Source organism: Agelaius phoeniceus, chromosome 6 (assembly GCF_051311805.1).
Source record: "Agelaius phoeniceus isolate bAgePho1 chromosome 6, bAgePho1.hap1, whole genome shotgun sequence".
Classification (NCBI taxonomy): Eukaryota; Metazoa; Chordata; class Aves; order Passeriformes; family Icteridae; genus Agelaius; species Agelaius phoeniceus.
The window spans coordinates 19,906,104-19,923,645 of NC_135270.1; the positions used below are offsets into that span (position 1 = coordinate 19,906,104).

Below are 17,542 nucleotides of genomic sequence, written 5' to 3' on the forward strand. Positions count from 1 at the left end.
CTCTGTCTGCTGCACTTGCAGAAAGTTGACATGCTCTGTAAGGAAGAATTCAATATGCAAAGCTGCAAAAATACCATTCTTGATATATTGGCTTATGTGCTTGCACTTAAGATAGAAACATAACCAGCCATATGCTAAATTGCTTCTATTTCTACTTGCAGCCCCAGGAAGTGTTGCTATGGAGGCCAGCTCAGATGGAGAGGATGATGTGGAAAATGCAGACAAGGTAACCGAGACAGTCATGAATGGCAGCATGAAGGAGACACTGAGCCTAACTGTAGATGCTAAAACTGAAACTGCTGTTTTCAAAAGGTAAGAATGCCTGTTTATTGTCTTCCCACCATGTTGATGGAACACGGTATCATCAGAGACTTTAAGTGATAATTTACTTATCAAGCCGTAGTTTCAGTGCAAGGTTATTAGCAGAAGACTGACTCAGTTTGTCCCTGATGCACATTATTGTGCATTTTTCATGTACAGTTCTTCTAACATTGCACATCAAAACTAAGCTTTTAAAATTTTGCACAGAATTCTTAGATTTGGATTGGAATTCCATTCTTCTCATCCAGGAGGATGGAAGCAGATGTTGAAGGCCAGTCAGGCGCTGCTTTTGAGTGTAGCTCATCAGACACTTGGGGAGATCACTGTTGGTGGTATGCACAATGGTGTTAAATCTCCTCTGGACTACAGGTGGCACATGGAATTCTAGAATAACTGGGAGAACAACTTCTTAATTTTGCTGTCTTCTGATACAAAGATTCAGGAATAAGTGTCTTGCAACATGGTCAAATTGAATATTATATCAACACTGTGATCCTTTTATGAGAATAAAGTACATTTCAGTGTTGTCTACTCCATGCCATCTAATAAGATATTGTGAGCTCAGATTTAATGATCAAATGCTTTTTGTTTAGTATTATGTGCTTTTGTTTAATCTTTATGTAGGGAAACAGGCTACAAACAATATGACATGCCAAAATTTTGCTTTTATTGAAACTGACACGTTCTGGCTCCACCCTGATGTTGACAAATTGGAACACACTGCTAGAGCATTTTGACATGCAACCCTCTTCTCGTTCTTCTAGAACAACTTTCTAGTATCTGTTCCTATTCTAGCTTTAAATACTAAAAAGAAATTGTCAGTATGTCTTGGAAATTGCTTAAAAAAGCCAACCCAAGTCAATACCATTATAAGAAACTTTTTCAGTGTTACTCTTTGCACTGCCTGTAGTTTAAATTAATTTACTTCATTAGAAGTAGTAGGAGATAATTCCTGAACTATCCAAAATGAACAGACCTTGAAAACCAAGCAGCTTTCCACCACTCTTTATTCCATCCTTTTGCTTTCTGAGTGACTTAACTTCTGATGATTTTTCAGCACAGAGGAGAGGAAATTTGTGACTGCATGGTGCTTCTAAATCAAATGGCACTGATACAGGAGTGAACCACAGCACTTTAGAGAGGTGTTGGGACTCTGTGCAGATTGATGTCACATGAAGCCATCCATAGTGCATTGCTGATGTAGTAAATGATGTGTCCGCTCTCCAGTTTGTTGTCTTTTGCACAATGCTTTTACATGGTCTTCCCTCTTAGATGTTCACAAGTTTGGTTTAGTTATCCATTGTGTCTTTAAACTTCTCCTTAAACTAGTTTAGCTCACATGCACTTTCAGGTTGTGTGACTTGTGATACTAGTGCAAAAACTAACATGAGGAGGCAGCATCTGGTGACAGTCCCTGCCTCCCTTCATGGAATTACCTGCTAGAACTGTAGTTAAAAGGACCTAGAGGTGCAAAGGGATGCAGTATCATAGAATTGCCCCAGTCAGAAGAGACCTTGAAAGTTTATCTGGTCCAATCTTTTATGAGAAACGGAGCCCAGATGAGATTACCAGGCACTCTGGCCTATTGTATATTGAAAACTTCTTGGATCTTGATTTGGAAGGGAAATGTCAAAGGAAGATACAAGAGGGCTCAAAGATGAGGCCTTAAATGTCAGGACTGTTCTACTCTGATAGACATGTGCAGCTTCATAGTGAGTCAATACTCAAGTGGTATTTTTTTAAACCAGCTTGCTGGGAAAAGGTATATAAAGTAAGGGGTAGTTAGAGTAGTGAGGGAAAGTCCTACTCTGGCCTGTTTGCCTTTCAAAGTGGATGCTTCCAAATTTCAGCTTTATCTAGGTTTCTGTCAATAGAAAATTGATGGTGTTGAAGCCAACATTGAGGGGATTTATAAGTGCCATAGTTAATTTGTGGAAAGCTGCAAAGGACAAAAATGTGATTTCTGAACTTAGTTCAGAGTGGAGAACAAGTAGGAAGAATGCCAGCAGAGACTGCCTCTTTAAAAAATAAAAAAACCTAGGACATCACTTTCAATGGTGATGGTGACAAGTATTTTATTTGGAAGGAATACGAAGAGTATCAAGGCAACTGAGATGGGGAGATTAGATGGGGAAAACTTGATGAGAGATTGCAATGCAAAAGACAGTATTTTTGCAGGCTCTGCAGGATAGAAGGAGAAAAGAGAAGGATTCATTGAAATTTAAAGGATCCATGGAAAAGAGAACTGTGAGAATAGGAAGAAAACCAGCAGAGGAGATTGGCACTTCTTGAATAAATAGATTTGTTGCTACAGAGGTATAAGATTGATGTTTGTCTACTTCAGAGCTTCTTTATAACTATCTCTTGCAGGTATATATGCTCAAATTTGTATTTTAGTTTGCTCATAATGGTGTGATTGAGGTGGAAGAGTGTGGAATAGAGAGGCAGAAAAGTTTGGGTTTAGAGGCAAACCAGAAGATTTGTTCACTAATGACTTTTGAGGCTGCCTGATGGTACTGTCTTACATAGTGTGAGTGTAGAGCTTTTTCACTGAACTTTGTTTTTGTCTACAAGAGGAAGTTTGTGAAGTAGATTGGGCTGCAGTGTTTTTACCCCATAAACCATACATGGTATTCACTGTGGAGTTACTAGGGAGTTTATTATGTAAGACAGTGATGAGTTAATGATTTTGCTGCTATGTTTCATGGACAGACTTTATTAATGCCGGTTTCTGAGGGAATCTTGAATTTCTTTTATACTTTCTTCCATTTTTGCATTCTTCTGGCTTCAGAGTGTTGAAATCCTATCGGTATGTATAGTAAAGGCTCGTGATTGTTATCATTTCAGGCATTACATACATTCCTTTTTTCCTTTCTGATCTTATTTGCAATCACTGTGTTTCCTGCCCTTTTATCCAGTCAAGTTTTAATGGATGTAAGCACCAGTGCATCCTTAGGTGTTTGTGAAGTCTAGAGCCATATGCTTGATCTTCATATTGCAATCATAACTTAAAATCCATTTGCATGTGAAATATGGACCCGTCTCAGTTTTCTCCTGTTGCCTGAAATTCCCTATAAATAAACGTCAAATAGATTAAATAACAACTTGCTTTTGTTTTGTTTTGTTTTTTAAGTGAGGAAGGAAAATTGACTACCTCGCAGGATCCTTCTTGTAAATATGTAGTAGAAGAGAATACAGAGGTTGCAGAAGAGGTCCCTTCAGGTCTTCAGCCTACTAACAGCAGTCCAGAACAGAGGTAACTGTATTCAAGGATGCTTTCAATTCTCTAAATAGCAGTTTGTGTGCTTTTCTAACAGGATTGATTTAAAGAGATTGAATTTAGCTCGGTCTAAAAATGTGTTTGCTTTTATTTTACTAAATTCTCACAAGTTGGATTTTCAGTTGTTTCTAAGACTCGAGTCATCAAAGGTGTATTTTTCTTGCAGGGAGTTGTAAATATCCCCATTCTGTTCTGTGACAATATTAACAGGTTAGAATAGTGAATTGATTCGCAGAACTTTACTGTGTGTTCTCATTGTACTCTAGATAGATTAAAAAGATGTAAATGTGTTTGACAAATTTAGATTCTGTTTTTTAAGACTTATTTATGAGCCAGTGTTTAACTAGCTCCTTTCTTCTAACTTCCTGCTCTGCATAAATCTCAAACTTGATCAAGAAGGGGATTCCAATTAGAAAAAAACAACCCTGTATACTTAAAGTGGGAGACCCAAAAACTCTTTCACATCTCCTAGAGATGCTGTCTTTATCAAGACAACAATATTTTTTTAATGTTGTTAGGTATTATATTGTAGGGAAAAAGTCCTTGGGTGCTAGGTTATCTTTTGAGTAAAGATGCTTGTCTGAACAGGCAGAGGGTTCTCAGAGCTAGCAGTTTGTTAGATAGCCTTTAAGTTGTGTGAAATCTCAAGGAACTCCTCTCACTGAATCCTGCTGGCTTCAGCAAAGCTCAGAACTTTCTCTAAAGGTGGCTGTTGCAGTAGATCCTCCTAAGCACAGGATTAATACCAAGATAAGCCTAATGGTGCTTTTGGGGCTCCATGTATGTATGACTAGTGGAAGGAGTCCCCTAGGTAGGTCTCTGGCTGGTGGCTAGCAGGAGTAATCTCTGCTAGGAGCCCTGTTCTGTCATAGACTTTTTTCCTGGACAGTTAATAAGTGAGTGATGGTTGTGCAGACTGTCACACTTCCTGTCCATGCAGCATTTGTTTCTTACCTTCCAAGTTTCTCTAAAAAGTGTTTGCTTTTGTCTAGTGCTGTCTGTCTTTTCTCTAATGTTTACATATGTTTTTTAAAAAGTGTTTTTAGAGCTTAGCAGCCAAAGACTTAGCTAGGGGGCTTCTGCTGGTCATGTGCATGTAGAGCACGGACCCCAGAGTGGCTTCTCTGTGATGTCCACCATCAGAGAACAGGAGTTACAGGTAACTTTCCTCATCTGTAGTTTCAAGCAATATTTGCATTCTTATAGAGAATCTTCAGATGTATTCCACAGACTTGCATTGAATGGAAGTTGAGATTTTTTTTGCCTCTGTTGCTTGCATATTTTTGATGTCCTCATGCATTGGTTTGATCTCTTTGTGCCAGTCCAGAGCAACTGAGCCCATGTTTACACTAAACTTTTATCTAGAAATGTATATACTATTACTGTTTTCACTCTTGTAGATTTGCTTTCCATTTTTCTCCATACTTCATGAACATTTCATCCTAATGGATTGACGTTCAAAGTATTTGTGAAAGGCTCTTTGTAGATTAGATTAATAACTGAAGCAATTTTTTAAGATGCTGTTGTTTTCTCCTGTTGTGTCTTAGCTGCTGGCTTTCCAGTGCAACCTTAAATACTCCTGGTATCACATTTTGCCTCAGAATAAGATTTGGATAAGTATCAGAAATGTGCTCCTTATTAGTAATTCTGAATACCACATCTCCGGAGATCACTTATTAGATCAGTTAACGAAGACCACACATTCTTCAGTGGTGTGCTCAGTTAATTGAGTGCTATGCCTAATTAGGAAATAAGGACTTCAGAAATGCTGGACTGCAGAAGATAATTGGGATGAGCATGTTATTAGCACATGTTTCCTTCCTTCACTTCATGGGTTTTGCCACACAGGATCCAGGGTTCTTAGTGTTTGGCTTGGTTTTTATTGCACCTACTTGAATTTGCTTTGACCTTTTTTGTATGCTTACATCTCTTTTTTTGGCCTCTTAGGACTGATCAACACACCCATTTAGGAGAGGCATCTGTTAATGGCCCTGTATGATATGTGATGTCTACGGCCTTGGCTGAAGAGAAAGAACTGATGTCCAGGTGTTTGAGTATTTCTTGAGGATATCATCTAGACCCTGTTGAAGCCAGTCACTGCTGCACTAATTTCGCAAGGAATCAGGACCAGCAACATTTATATTCTAGATTTTAAGACATTGTACAGAAATTCATAAGTGTAAAAATATTGCACATTGAGAAATACCAATAATTTTTGCGTATGTTTATATTGTATTGTTCTAAATAACAGGGGGCCTGTGAAATAAGATCCTGCTACCCATGTAATGATGACAGTAGTGTTACTATAGTTAAAATGGCTGTAAGAATAGTTTTATAAAAAAGTGAATACAAAAATCTAATGTATTTGAGACATAACTATTTGACGATTAGTGTGACCAAAGTATTTAGCAGTTTTCTTACATTTTTCACCTTGTAAAAAAGAAAAAGAAAATTCATGTTTTTTCTGAAACTGAAATGCCCTATAAATGTTATTTTGGTTGGTTTAGCTTACAAAAGTGATTTAAATAAGAATTTTTTGGTGTTCAACATTTTACAACAGGTTTTTTAATTGGTAATTGTTTTCTGTATTGTTCTAAACAGATCAAAAAATGTAAGTCTATTGGTAGAGATTTTAAGTATTTATTGCAACAGCTTAGTTGACAAATTGATGTTACTGTAAAGCCATATGTTCTGTTGAGTCTAGTTTGCTTGAAACAATACCTTCCAGGTGAAACACTAGAATATTTGGAGTGCACATGGCTTGTTGTGTTTAAGTGGTTCACCTGCCTTTAAACAGTTCACCAAGATTTAGTTTAATACCAAGCATTATACAATGGAACATTTCAGAACAATCTGCGTATTTAAAACGCCATAATCCTTTTAGACAAGTCAAGTAAAAGAAATGCTCATGCTGCTAATGTAATTACAGTACCTGCATTTTAAAAGTAAATAGTGTTTTTAATACAAATTTTGGCAGCAGAGCATGTTAATTGGTAATTTCACTGTACTGATCTGTGTGAGGCTTTCATTTGTATGTTCTGAACCAGTTTTTTCACAGCTGGTTTGTGTATATATATAGTGATTATGGAAACTAATTCTGTGTAATTTATAATTTTCTATGTCAGTGTAAAATTCCAACAGCCTTCTCAAACAAACAGAAGCAATATACTGTATATTGCCACATTGTCTGGTGAAAGGGTTAAAATACTCCTGCACTTTCAGACGCAAAACCATTTTTGTTTCTGTAATAGTCATATTCATTTATTTTTTACATCATTTGTTTTCCTGACCAGTATTTAAAGCCAAAAGGATATTCTAAACAATGGCCAATGATTTCTTTTAGAAGGCGTCCCAAACAACGTGCCTAAACATTACATTGCATACAGAAATAAAAAACCCACATGTATGTCACTGCCCTTATTGCTTTCTCTTTTGCATTTTTGGCAAGGTTCAGTACACTTGTCCTGAGAAGTTTTTGCCAAGTGATCAGTTGTGTGAAAATGAAGGGGTAAAACCACAATATCATAAGTGGAATTCGTAACTATAACAAACTTTTATTTGTACTTTATAAATGATGGAATCCAGTCAGTTTCTAAGTTTTCTTTATCAGTTCAGAATTACTTTCAGATCAGCTTGACCAAAACCATTTTGTGCATTAGCTTTAAGGTTGGCAGCTGTCCTCTTGTCACTTTGATCTGTCACTGAACAAGCAGCTTTGGAAACAAAACTGCTCATTTTGACACATGAATTGGAGTCAAGTACAAGTTCCAAATTCAGGCAAACAGCCAGTTGGTTTGCATAAGTTTGATGCTTTTTAAGGAGAAAAACTTGTGTCCTTTCCAGTGGAACTGTTTGTCCCTTGCTAAAAAGTTGATTTATTTAGCTCTGTAGCCATGAAAACTGGAGAACACAGTAAAGGAAATTGCATCTGGGCCCTGTTGCCTTCATTTCAGCAGTCTTGTACTTGTCCTGCTGTTCACAAGCTGTCATATCAGTCCACTGTTCTGAGGACGTGTAGGGTCTGTTTTATCCACTCACTCTATTACTTGCACAAGGAATCCAGAACTTGAAAGCATTGTAGGTATGTTTGGGATGGGGAGGGAGGGTCTGTGGGAGGGTGTAAACACACCTCTTCTGCCATCCTTCATCAACACTGCTGCTGATCTGCTGCTCACATAGCCTTACAAAGGGTTTGAATGTACTGCAAGAATCCTGAATGGCTGTTACCCAGCCTGTTTAATCAGATTGGACTTGCATGCAATGGAATTTGAGTCTTCTTGAAGAAAAGGTATTTTAATGCATTTGCAGCATGGACTGAAGTCTAATACCTTTGTACAGGTTTGAATTCCTACAGTGTTTTTAGCAGCAACTAGGATGAAATAAGCTTGCTTTGAAAGGCTTGTCCACTGCCACATTCCACAGTGCTTTTTGAAATGGCTAAAGGCTCAGTCACTTGAAACTGAGGAATAATGATGTTGGTCGATGTCAATGGGCAGTGGATTTACCCCTTAGGATTTCTCTGGAAAAGGATTTTTACTCAAGCAAGAGTATGTTTCAAAAGTGGCTAGACCAGTAATATCAGTAGTAGCTCATTGCCTCTTCCCATCTGGCAGACTGGATGAATCATGCCTTCTTGACCAGTGAAACCATTATTTTTAAGTGTAAGCCCTGAGTTAGTTTAATAGCAAGATTGTTCCATTTAAGTAAAAGCATAAGTCATCATCTTGACTAACATTACTATTAATTCACCAAAAAGATAACAGGACAGTAGAAACAATCTCATTATGTTGTTGTACATGGAATCCCGTGTGACCATGCTCTTGAGTGAAGTCTACATTTTTGCACCTATTAAACCTTGTATCTACCTCTTGGAAACAATGACTTCTTTGTTGTCATCTGCATACTTCTGTGGAAACTTACAGTGACATTCATTCTTTGTGTGAAATCCATTGAGGAGACTTGTGAGGAAGATGAATCAGATTCTTACTGTCATTCATTATAAGCTTACTTTTCTGTTTAAATTTTAAAGCATTAATTTCCTTGGAGATTTTGTTTTCTGGCATATGTCTCATACAGTTATATCAGGAAGTACTTACTGTATATAACTGGCTCTATTAATAGACTTAATCACCTCTGACTGTTTCAGAATAAATAGTGCTTTCTCTAGTGTAGTGTAAGTGCTTTGAGTTTCATTATGAAAGTGTCTGTATTGTTTTCCAAACCAGGATGGAAAATGGCTGTTATTGTGGCAGCAAAATGTCCTTTATTGGTAAAGGTTTTAACATCTGTATTTTAGCTTCTGCATCTTACTTGCTAGCAAGGTAAGGATTTGACATCTTCCTGTTCCATTATTGTTTGAGTATGTAAGGTTACAGCATGAAAGGAGATTAAGTTAATAAAATGAAAATAAAAAATATTCTTACTGTAAAGATAGATGCATTTTTCTGTCTCCTTTAGGTAGGACAGTTCATGACATTTTTTGGACTTGTTCAGACCAGATTCTGTTACTTGTTTCAAATTGTGATTTGCCCTGTGTTTAGTCTTGGTTAATGACTTGGATGTAATCACACTTCTAGTGATATCCAAGGGAAATCTGTGTACTTCTTGCTCTGTTGCCACAAGCTAAAGCACTGAGACCCAAATTTACCTTGTGTTTTTGTCTTCTCTAAGTCACTAAGTACCGTGCAAAATGAGGGGGGATTCCCTTAGCTTTCTGGCCATAGCTTAAATACTGTAATTCTGATTCTTGGGCCTCTTTTCTGGAATTGAGTTGTGTATGGTGTGGGTGCTTTCCCATGATTTGTGTTTTCTGTGTCTTAAATCATGATTCTGAAGACTGATCTTGCCATACAGCCATCCAGAGTAAGAAGGCTACACCTTGCCTAGCTGTGGTTGTGTAGATTTTGTTGCTCATGTCCCATGAGAGAGAATGCTTGCCCATTTGCACAGGGGAAGTTTATCTGGTTGTCTCACTACTTTGATCTGTAGATGATATTTAGGTAGATGGGTGTTTGGTTCTCAAGGATGTAATAGACATCATTTTTTCTGATGGAATCTGGACCTGTTAGGAATCAGTTAGGTCTGCTTTTAAACTCCACTGTGTGCCACACTTACGTCTTTCTTACTTGGGAATGGTTCTTCTATTCTCCTTATCTACACCAATTACCTGTCAAAGGTTGTCACAGTTTTACCTTGGGTAATGTACTAGCCTGGCTCTTTTGCAAGAGCACTGAAGCCTGGCCTGCAGATAATGCAAATAAAACCTGCTTTTCCTTACTCCAAACAATTGAATGTTTGGGAAATCCCTCAGCTGTTTTTTCAAATGAAAGAAAAAAAATGTTGACTGTCTTTCACTGCTTCTCATATCAGACGAGATTGCTAATATAAGCTAAGACTGCTAAAACTCAAGTGACCTTGTTTCTGTTGCTGGGAATTCTCCAAAGCACCTTTCCTCCTATGTCTTCAATGAAACACTTGTTAATGCTCTACTTTTTAAGCTGGGCTGTTTTTCTTTAGTTACTGCTAAACTTAAAATTCTGAGATGTGCTTTCAGATGAGAAGGGCTCTGCTTTGGAGTGAGCCATGGAGGACTGTCCATATTAACAGACAAGGTAGCAACAAGGAACTGTGAGATATTTGTGGGACTGTGGGGCCTTATTGTTTCTCTTTAGTCCCTTCAGAATAAAATAGCTTGAAAAGATAAAAGGGCTGACAAAATGTGCCACTTTTCTTTTTAATGCTAGTACTTTGCTTGTCTAGTTTGATCTACTTCAAGACAAATCTCTGAACTTGGAAAGTGGTGGGTAATTTCCTGGTAAGTAAATTGTTTCAAGCTTTAGTTACACGATTCACCTGGGATTCATACTTATTTTTAGGTACAAGCACTGAAGATAATTTTTAACTGAACTATTTAAATAAATCTCTCTAGATTCACACCTGTGTGCATGCACATCAGTATGTAGGACACATTCTCTTAACATGGCTGGTGCAGTGCCCATGGTGCATTTCCAGAGCGTGCAGAACTGTAGAATCCCAGGAAGAATGAAGAGGTACATGTGCACAGGTTCCAGCCCATTCTAAAGCATTTCAGGCTTGTGTCTGCATGGGTAGACGCTGTCAGTGGTCTCTGGCCAGCCTGAAGGTATCTTGATGGGAGGAGGAACTGGTGCCTCTGGTGTCAGGCAAGCTTCAGCTTTTGTCAGATGATTTCTCTGATGCTCTCTTAGTCCAGCTACCTGATATATTTGAGCCTGTGGTAAGGCATATCCAACTGGGAGTCTCTTAAAATCTCAATGACAATCTAGAATGGAGTAACTCAGGAAAGGACTTGGATTGTAAAACTGAGTGCAGGGCAAGGGTTATGTTAACATGAGTTTGTACATGTGCATGCTTGGTACTCTTCCATCTGAGCTGTTCTCCAGTATCCTTTTTTGGTCATATGAGAAGGTATGGACTGTGTGTTAAATCACTAACCAGTTCCTTCAGTGAGAGGAGTAGATGATACTTCTGGGTACATTTTTGTGCCAAGTGTCTGAAAAGGAATCAAGAAAGAGATGGTGGTGTAGTGTGATACTTGTACAGAAACCAGATCATCTAGTCAGCCTAAAACATATATTTGGAGCCAGAAGTCTTTGTGTTCACAAGTGTGCAAAAAGGCTACAGGTAGGCAACACTCAAATGGAAAGGTAGGTAGTTGCTTTCAGGTATCAAGAGCTTTGATTGCAGGAGAAGGCTCTTTGAAGTCCCTAATCTCAGGCAAGGCCTCGTTTCACTTTTTGGTCATTGCAGCGCTTCAGTGAGCTAGAAGAAGATGAAATCTTTCTGGCTGGCTGTCTGCCTGTGGAATAATGGATTGCTCTAAACAAGAATCCTCAAATGGTCTTGGCTCCTGGGAGAATTCTTTTTCATAGTTCATGACAGTGATGCCAGTGGCACGTTATGAAGGGAAAAGACTGAAGTTGTGAGTTGCAGTGGGAGAAGAAAATACACACTAATGAAATCCTCTGAATAAGTTGTGTAATTAAGTCAGAATTGATACTCATGGTGTGGCTGTGTGTTGTGTAGTGACATCTGGCCCTCTGGAATATGAAGATTTGGAAACTTGAATGATTTCTGCTGCTAGACAAAATCAGAATGTTTTGTGTTAACATCGGTTGTCTTGTGAAAATTCCTCTGTCTAAACCTGCTGAGAGAACTGTGAATTTATTCTTCATTTACTCATAAAAGATATGACTGATAATATAACATGTTTGAAAGAGTAACTAGTTAATTTTTAAGATTATTTTTGTGACTATTGTAATGTCCAGCCATATGTGTCATCGAGGTATTCCAGAGGCACTTAGGTGACTGTAGGACTTTGTATGGCCTCTGGACTTTTGATTTGCTCCAGCTTTGACACAAAGCAGTATTTTGCTGCTTGAATACTGCTGTCTCTGACAATCTTCATTCTATGTTTTTATGAGAAAAAAGCTTTTTTTAACCTCAGAGCAAAAATTACTTGTTTATAAACAGTCTATGGCCTTGATGTGTGCCACAAACCTCCAAGAATGTCTTAGAAACTCAAAAATAAGTATAAGCATTTCTGTTAGCTACAGCTTTTCTGTTGAGGAGAAATAAAGGTAATGAGGCTGCTAAGCTGACAGGCATTTATTCGGTGTTCAGTTTACTGAATGTGTCTGAGAGTCACTCTCTGCTGCTGCCATAGCAGCTTCACTGGTGGCTGAGGGTGGAATGGATGAAATCCTACACTAATAATATTTGAACCTTGAAACAAACTGCTCTTAGTCTAAGCAGCAAAGGAGGGAGCAGAAGCCATGTCAGTATTTCCCAATGCTTTTCACTAGAAGAGGTTTGTATCCTTTTTCTCCAAATGCTTTATCAGGATAATTTCTTATAGGAATAAAAGAAAAGGAACCAGTGCTAGAAATGTTTTGTTTTGTTTTGTTTTTTGGGGTTTTTTTTTAACAGTCAAAGGATGAAAATAACAAACAGGGTGACAGATAAATGTTTGCAGGTTTTGAACTATTTACAGGAAGCTCTTCCTTACTTTCCATTAAAATCCTGGCAGTATTACATTTGTCATTCTCTTTTGCCTGATGTCTCATGGAAGATTTCACAGAACTATTTGGGGTTGTGGGAAGATAGAATGAACAGTTATGAGGACTGCAAAAATCACATACTAGAGACATAGGTGTTCATGAAGTAAAAGTTCTTTCTTCATAGATTTTACAAGTTAAATAGATGTGATGGCTGCTAAGTAAAAGCTGAAAGGGGTAATTTACAATATCTCTCGTACAAATCTTTGTAACAAAGACTAAAATTTCACTTCATTCTAGATCAGCTTGAACTCTGGGTCTGTCACGTGCTCTGTGGAAAGCTCAGTTGACTTCATACAGCATAATTAAGATCATTGATGCCTAAATTCTTACTCTATTTCTCCTTCCTGCCTCACTAACTTCTTGAGAAATAACAAAATGCTAGAAATCCAAATAGGATGTATTTTTCCTCTATGGGAGATTGAAAATAAATAAAACTTACCAAAATTATACTTACTGAGATACTGAAATCAGGGAAGAATATGAAACAAACAGGAGAAGAAATTGAAGAAATCAAATGCTAAAAAAAGAAGAAAAAATTTTGAAGCAAAGTGAAATCAATAAAATGGAGTGGGATGACATAAAGTTCAGTGAGGTTTTGTACTGTTCAGTTTGCTTAGATAGTAATAGCCAATTCTTCAAAACCTGAGCTGCACAGGCAAGTTGCCATACAATGAGAGGGGAAAACATGACCACTCATCCCACCCTTGGCATTTTTTTCCCCATGATGTATTTCTACACACATTATAAGGATTTAAGAGATTCTAGATCAGTTTCTGTAATATATTTTACTACTGTCAGTATCTTTAAAGGAAGGCATTTGTTTAGTTAAAAGATCCAAACTTATTTGTAATAGGTTAGTACTGTTAAATAAAAATATGAATGCTTAAATGTTTCTGAGATCAAAGCTTTTGTTACTTTCATTAAGTTTTAGAGCTATTTACAACTTGAGATAATCAGTAGTAGTGGTATGTTCTCCAATAGCTGTTAATGTGATATTGAAAGATGCAGCCATCCTTCCAAAACCAGGACAGGGAAAAAAATGGCCCCTTTTCAAATTTTGAGCACACACAGTAAACAGCATGGTAAAACTCCTCAATTGCACATCACACTGCAATCACTAATATAAATCTGACTGTTGTGGCTGTGAAAGTATAAGGAAGAAAAAGATTAATAATTTTGTCTTACAATAATTTAAAAAAAATTCTTAATGAAGTATACCAGAATAATCTTACTAACTCTATAATTAAAAGAAAACAAAAACTCAGCAGTCTTGGCTGTAGTACTGAAGTACTGCCAGGGAATTTATAATGCTCCCCGTATGTTGAAATTTAAAAGGTCTGACAAGTCATTAAACTGAGATGTGGTCAGAACTGGGCATTTCTGTATTGGTAAAAAATTTTCTGCAGAAAACATTTAAACAGTGACCAGGATAACTTTTGGTGAATGATTGGTGTGTTGCTGGCATCAGCAAACATTATTAGTCAGTGTGAGGATAACATCTAAAACCTGGATTGCCTATATTCATCTGTTAATACCTTGTTATATTTACTTAGTCTGAGAGAAGTGACTTCACTGATTTTTATGTTTGAGAAGGCAGCATTCCTGAGCTGCAAGAAGTACATCCTGAGTGATCCTCCAGAGGAACCTGTTTCTGCAATGGTTATCAGGAAAGCCTAGGGGAGTATGTGTCATGTATAATGATGCAATTATATTAACTAAAACTGGGTGATACAGACAGTCCTTTCTGTAACTCAAACACTTTGAGCTTTCTCTCCCTAGAATGTTCTTTACTCCCATTCCTCCAAATAGATTGATTTCATGTTGGGGAAGGCAAGAGAAAGACCTTCATAATTATACTTTCAATTTTCCTGCTTCCTAGTCACCAGAACATTAGGTACAAATAAAATGTAAGTGATATTCTTTAGCACTGAGCAGCACTTACATAAGAAGCAGTGTGCTGCATTTCCCTCTCAGGTAGGTTAACTTGCCCCTTACTGCTCTACTTATCTGTTAGGCTGGTGGCTAACTTTGTTGAGTGTGAAATCCAAAGTAAGGGAAAGAACCTTAAAGGTTTCAAACTGAGAAGGGTAACAAGATGAATTAGTGACTAGAAAAATTTAAAGGAATTAAGTAACTATCTCATGACACCTCAAAGTAGCACCAGACAAAGCAAGTGCCTCTGACGCATATGAATTCTGATCAGTAATTAAAAAAAAAAATTTAAATCTATGTTTTGTTTCTATTGTTAGGATTAGCTTTGAAGGTCACAACCCCATTTTTAATACTGAATCTCACATTTGTGAAGCACAGCTTCCCTTTAACTTTCCATGTTTGCCAAAAAGATTGCATTTATCTGCTTATTTTCTAATTTTGTTCCTTATTACAACTTATGCTTACTAGTTATTAGCTTAGTCTCCTTAATGCCCCATAAAAATAGGACCTATTTTATGGTTTTCCACTCCTCTAGTACAAAGTAGTATTTGTCAACCAAAACCGGTTACTCTTTATTCTGCCCTTGACAGGCAGTACTGATGCCAGAGGAGTTTTGACTCTCTTGAAGGCAGATTACAGCAAATACATCACTGGATTAACCAATGAAGGGTATCCACCCAAACCCCCTGAAAACAAACATGAGAAACCTTTTCCTGTCATTGCAGTGTCTCCTTTGCTTACAGACTAAGTAGTTCCTCTTCATAATCAGTCTCAACATCACTTATTTTTGTGGTTGCATCATATTTGATCATGTGCACTCTCTTTGTCTTTTCAATCCTAGTAAACTTCCGTAACAGAGAGCATCTGGACTTGGGTCCTGAAGTCTTCAGTCATCAAACATTCTCACCTGTGCCCAGTCCCTCACAAGACCAGGAGTCCTGGCTGTGCTCCCTGGACAGTGTTTGTAAGTAACTGAGTTCACCATATTGGTGAGGAAGAGTGAACTGGTGTTTAGTGGTGCTGATGAACTCAAAAAACAAATGCTGAGTACTCTTGGGTATACATGGGTAAAACCTTGGGGTTTTTTATAGATATTTCACAGAGGTAGATTACTGATTTTGTGTGCCCAAGCAAACAGGATTACTGTTTCCTAAAATACAAGTACTGCTGTCGTTACAAAGGCTCTGGGAGCTTGCAAAGTTATCCAAGCTGACAAAAATAAAAAAAAAAACTGCAGTCATTGGACTTGTCATGGCTTAACCCCAGCTAGCAACTAAATACCATGCAGCTGCTCACTCACAGAGGTAAAAGTGAGCCATATGATAACTGTCCTCTGAGCTCACAAACAAGTTGCTTAAATAATTTTAAAAAGATATAATGAAGTTGATGTTGTCATCTGATAAAATGAAAGTTAATACCTGCAGTTCTAGATGTGATTTCAGATGTGTATTCTTGCTTCTTGTGGGATCTCTCAAAAACCCAACAAAATGAAACCATTTCTAGTTTACATAAGCAGAAACAATCCAAGAAATTGAACCTGATTCAAAACTGGATGTTTTGATATGGATAAAGATTTACCTTTTTACAATTAAGTTATATTGCAAAACAAGATTCTTCTATGAAAGAATGTTGATCCTATCATCACATTAACCACAGAGCTGGGTCACAGTGATGCATATGAGTGTAATCATGTCAAATTCCAAATTTATGAGGATTTTTATGAGTACTTCTGGAATGTAGTCTTAGAAAATGAAAAATTATGAAACAAGTCATGAGCTGATCATACTCTGAAATTGGATAAAAAACAGAAATTGCAATCAGCTAGGTAACATTCTGAATAATGGACATAGAACTGAAATCTGAAGTGGAAAAAGTCAGGTAAATTTTTGTCAAAAACAAGAAAAAGAGGGATCACTAGGGCTGTTCATAGAGCACATGTTCTCTTTACTTTCCTTGAGGTGCCTGTCTGTGTAAGTTGGGGTGGGTTGCTTTGCCTTTGCTGATCCTGGGGTGACAGGAGAGCTCTGCATCCTTACATGTGAGCCATAACATTGAACATCAACTAAACACAGATCAGTACATCCAAGCAGCTGGACAAAAGCAAACTAAGAACTGTACCAAACAGATTCATGCTATTATTCCTGTGCTGAATAAATGAAATATTTATTCAGCACAGGAAAAAAACCTCAGCTAGAGAATTGGAGAACACTTCTGTGTGTTTCTAGAAAAATGTACCCATTTGGACAGAGAACTTAGAAAGCTATGCAAGTTGGAGATGTCTAGTAAATGTAACTCGTGAAAAACACTTGTATGAATTCTTGGATAATTTTGGTCTCTAAAAGTCCATTTTCAGCCCCCCGATTCTTGATAATTTAATATTTACTTTCTGGATAGACATGGCAAAAAATTATTGTTCTATTTACAGCTAAGAGTTACTGTGTGGTGCAAAAGGTTGTCTTCTTGATGATGATTGCTTGCTAATTTCCAAAGCAAATACAAAATGGATCTTTTGACTCATCCATTTTATCGGAAATACAGTGTGCAGTCTAAATTGAGAAAATGAATGTTCTGTTGCAAATAATCTATGTTCTGTTGAAGGGAGTATCAGACTATATGCAAAAGAAAGAAAATGCAGATTTGCTAATGTAACTGAAATCAAGCACTTATTTCAGAATAAATTACTTTAGGCTGAAGGCTTCATATCTTATTCTCTACTACATAGTTGTTTCTTTGAAAAAAGAAAATCAACTTTTTTGTCATCTATTGTAGTAAAAGAATCTCTGATTTAATATTGGAAAGAACACCAATGCAGGCAACAGACAAGTGATTTAAAACAGATGTGAAATTCCCTCTGTGTAGAAAATTATAGGCACTGGTGATGACATTAGATGCATATGACTAATCACAGTTA

General features: G+C 37.2%; 1 protein-coding gene across 7 annotated transcripts in view; it reads left to right on the plus strand.

Annotated features, from left to right (window-relative positions):
• PPP6R3 (protein phosphatase 6 regulatory subunit 3) overlaps nt 1-7,021 on the plus strand; it is a 50,875-nt gene extending 43,854 nt beyond the window's left edge. For 3 of the 7 annotated variants that reach the window (XM_054635714.2, XM_077179976.1, XM_077179974.1), the window contains 4 exons: nt 162-312; nt 3,113-3,130; nt 3,455-3,577; nt 5,549-7,021. In XM_054635714.2, the coding sequence (XP_054491689.1) occupies nt 162-312; nt 3,113-3,130; nt 3,455-3,577; nt 5,549-5,600 (344 nt within the window). In that variant the 3' untranslated portion in view covers nt 5,601-7,021. Of the gene's footprint in view, nt 1-161; nt 313-2,499; nt 2,692-3,112; nt 3,131-3,454; nt 3,578-4,638; nt 4,761-5,548 lie in introns of those variants that run through there. The other 4 variants (XM_077179975.1, XM_077179977.1, XR_013182739.1 and 1 more) reach the window with 3 other exon arrangements.
• The last annotated feature ends 10,521 nt before the right edge of the window (nt 7,022-17,542 follow it).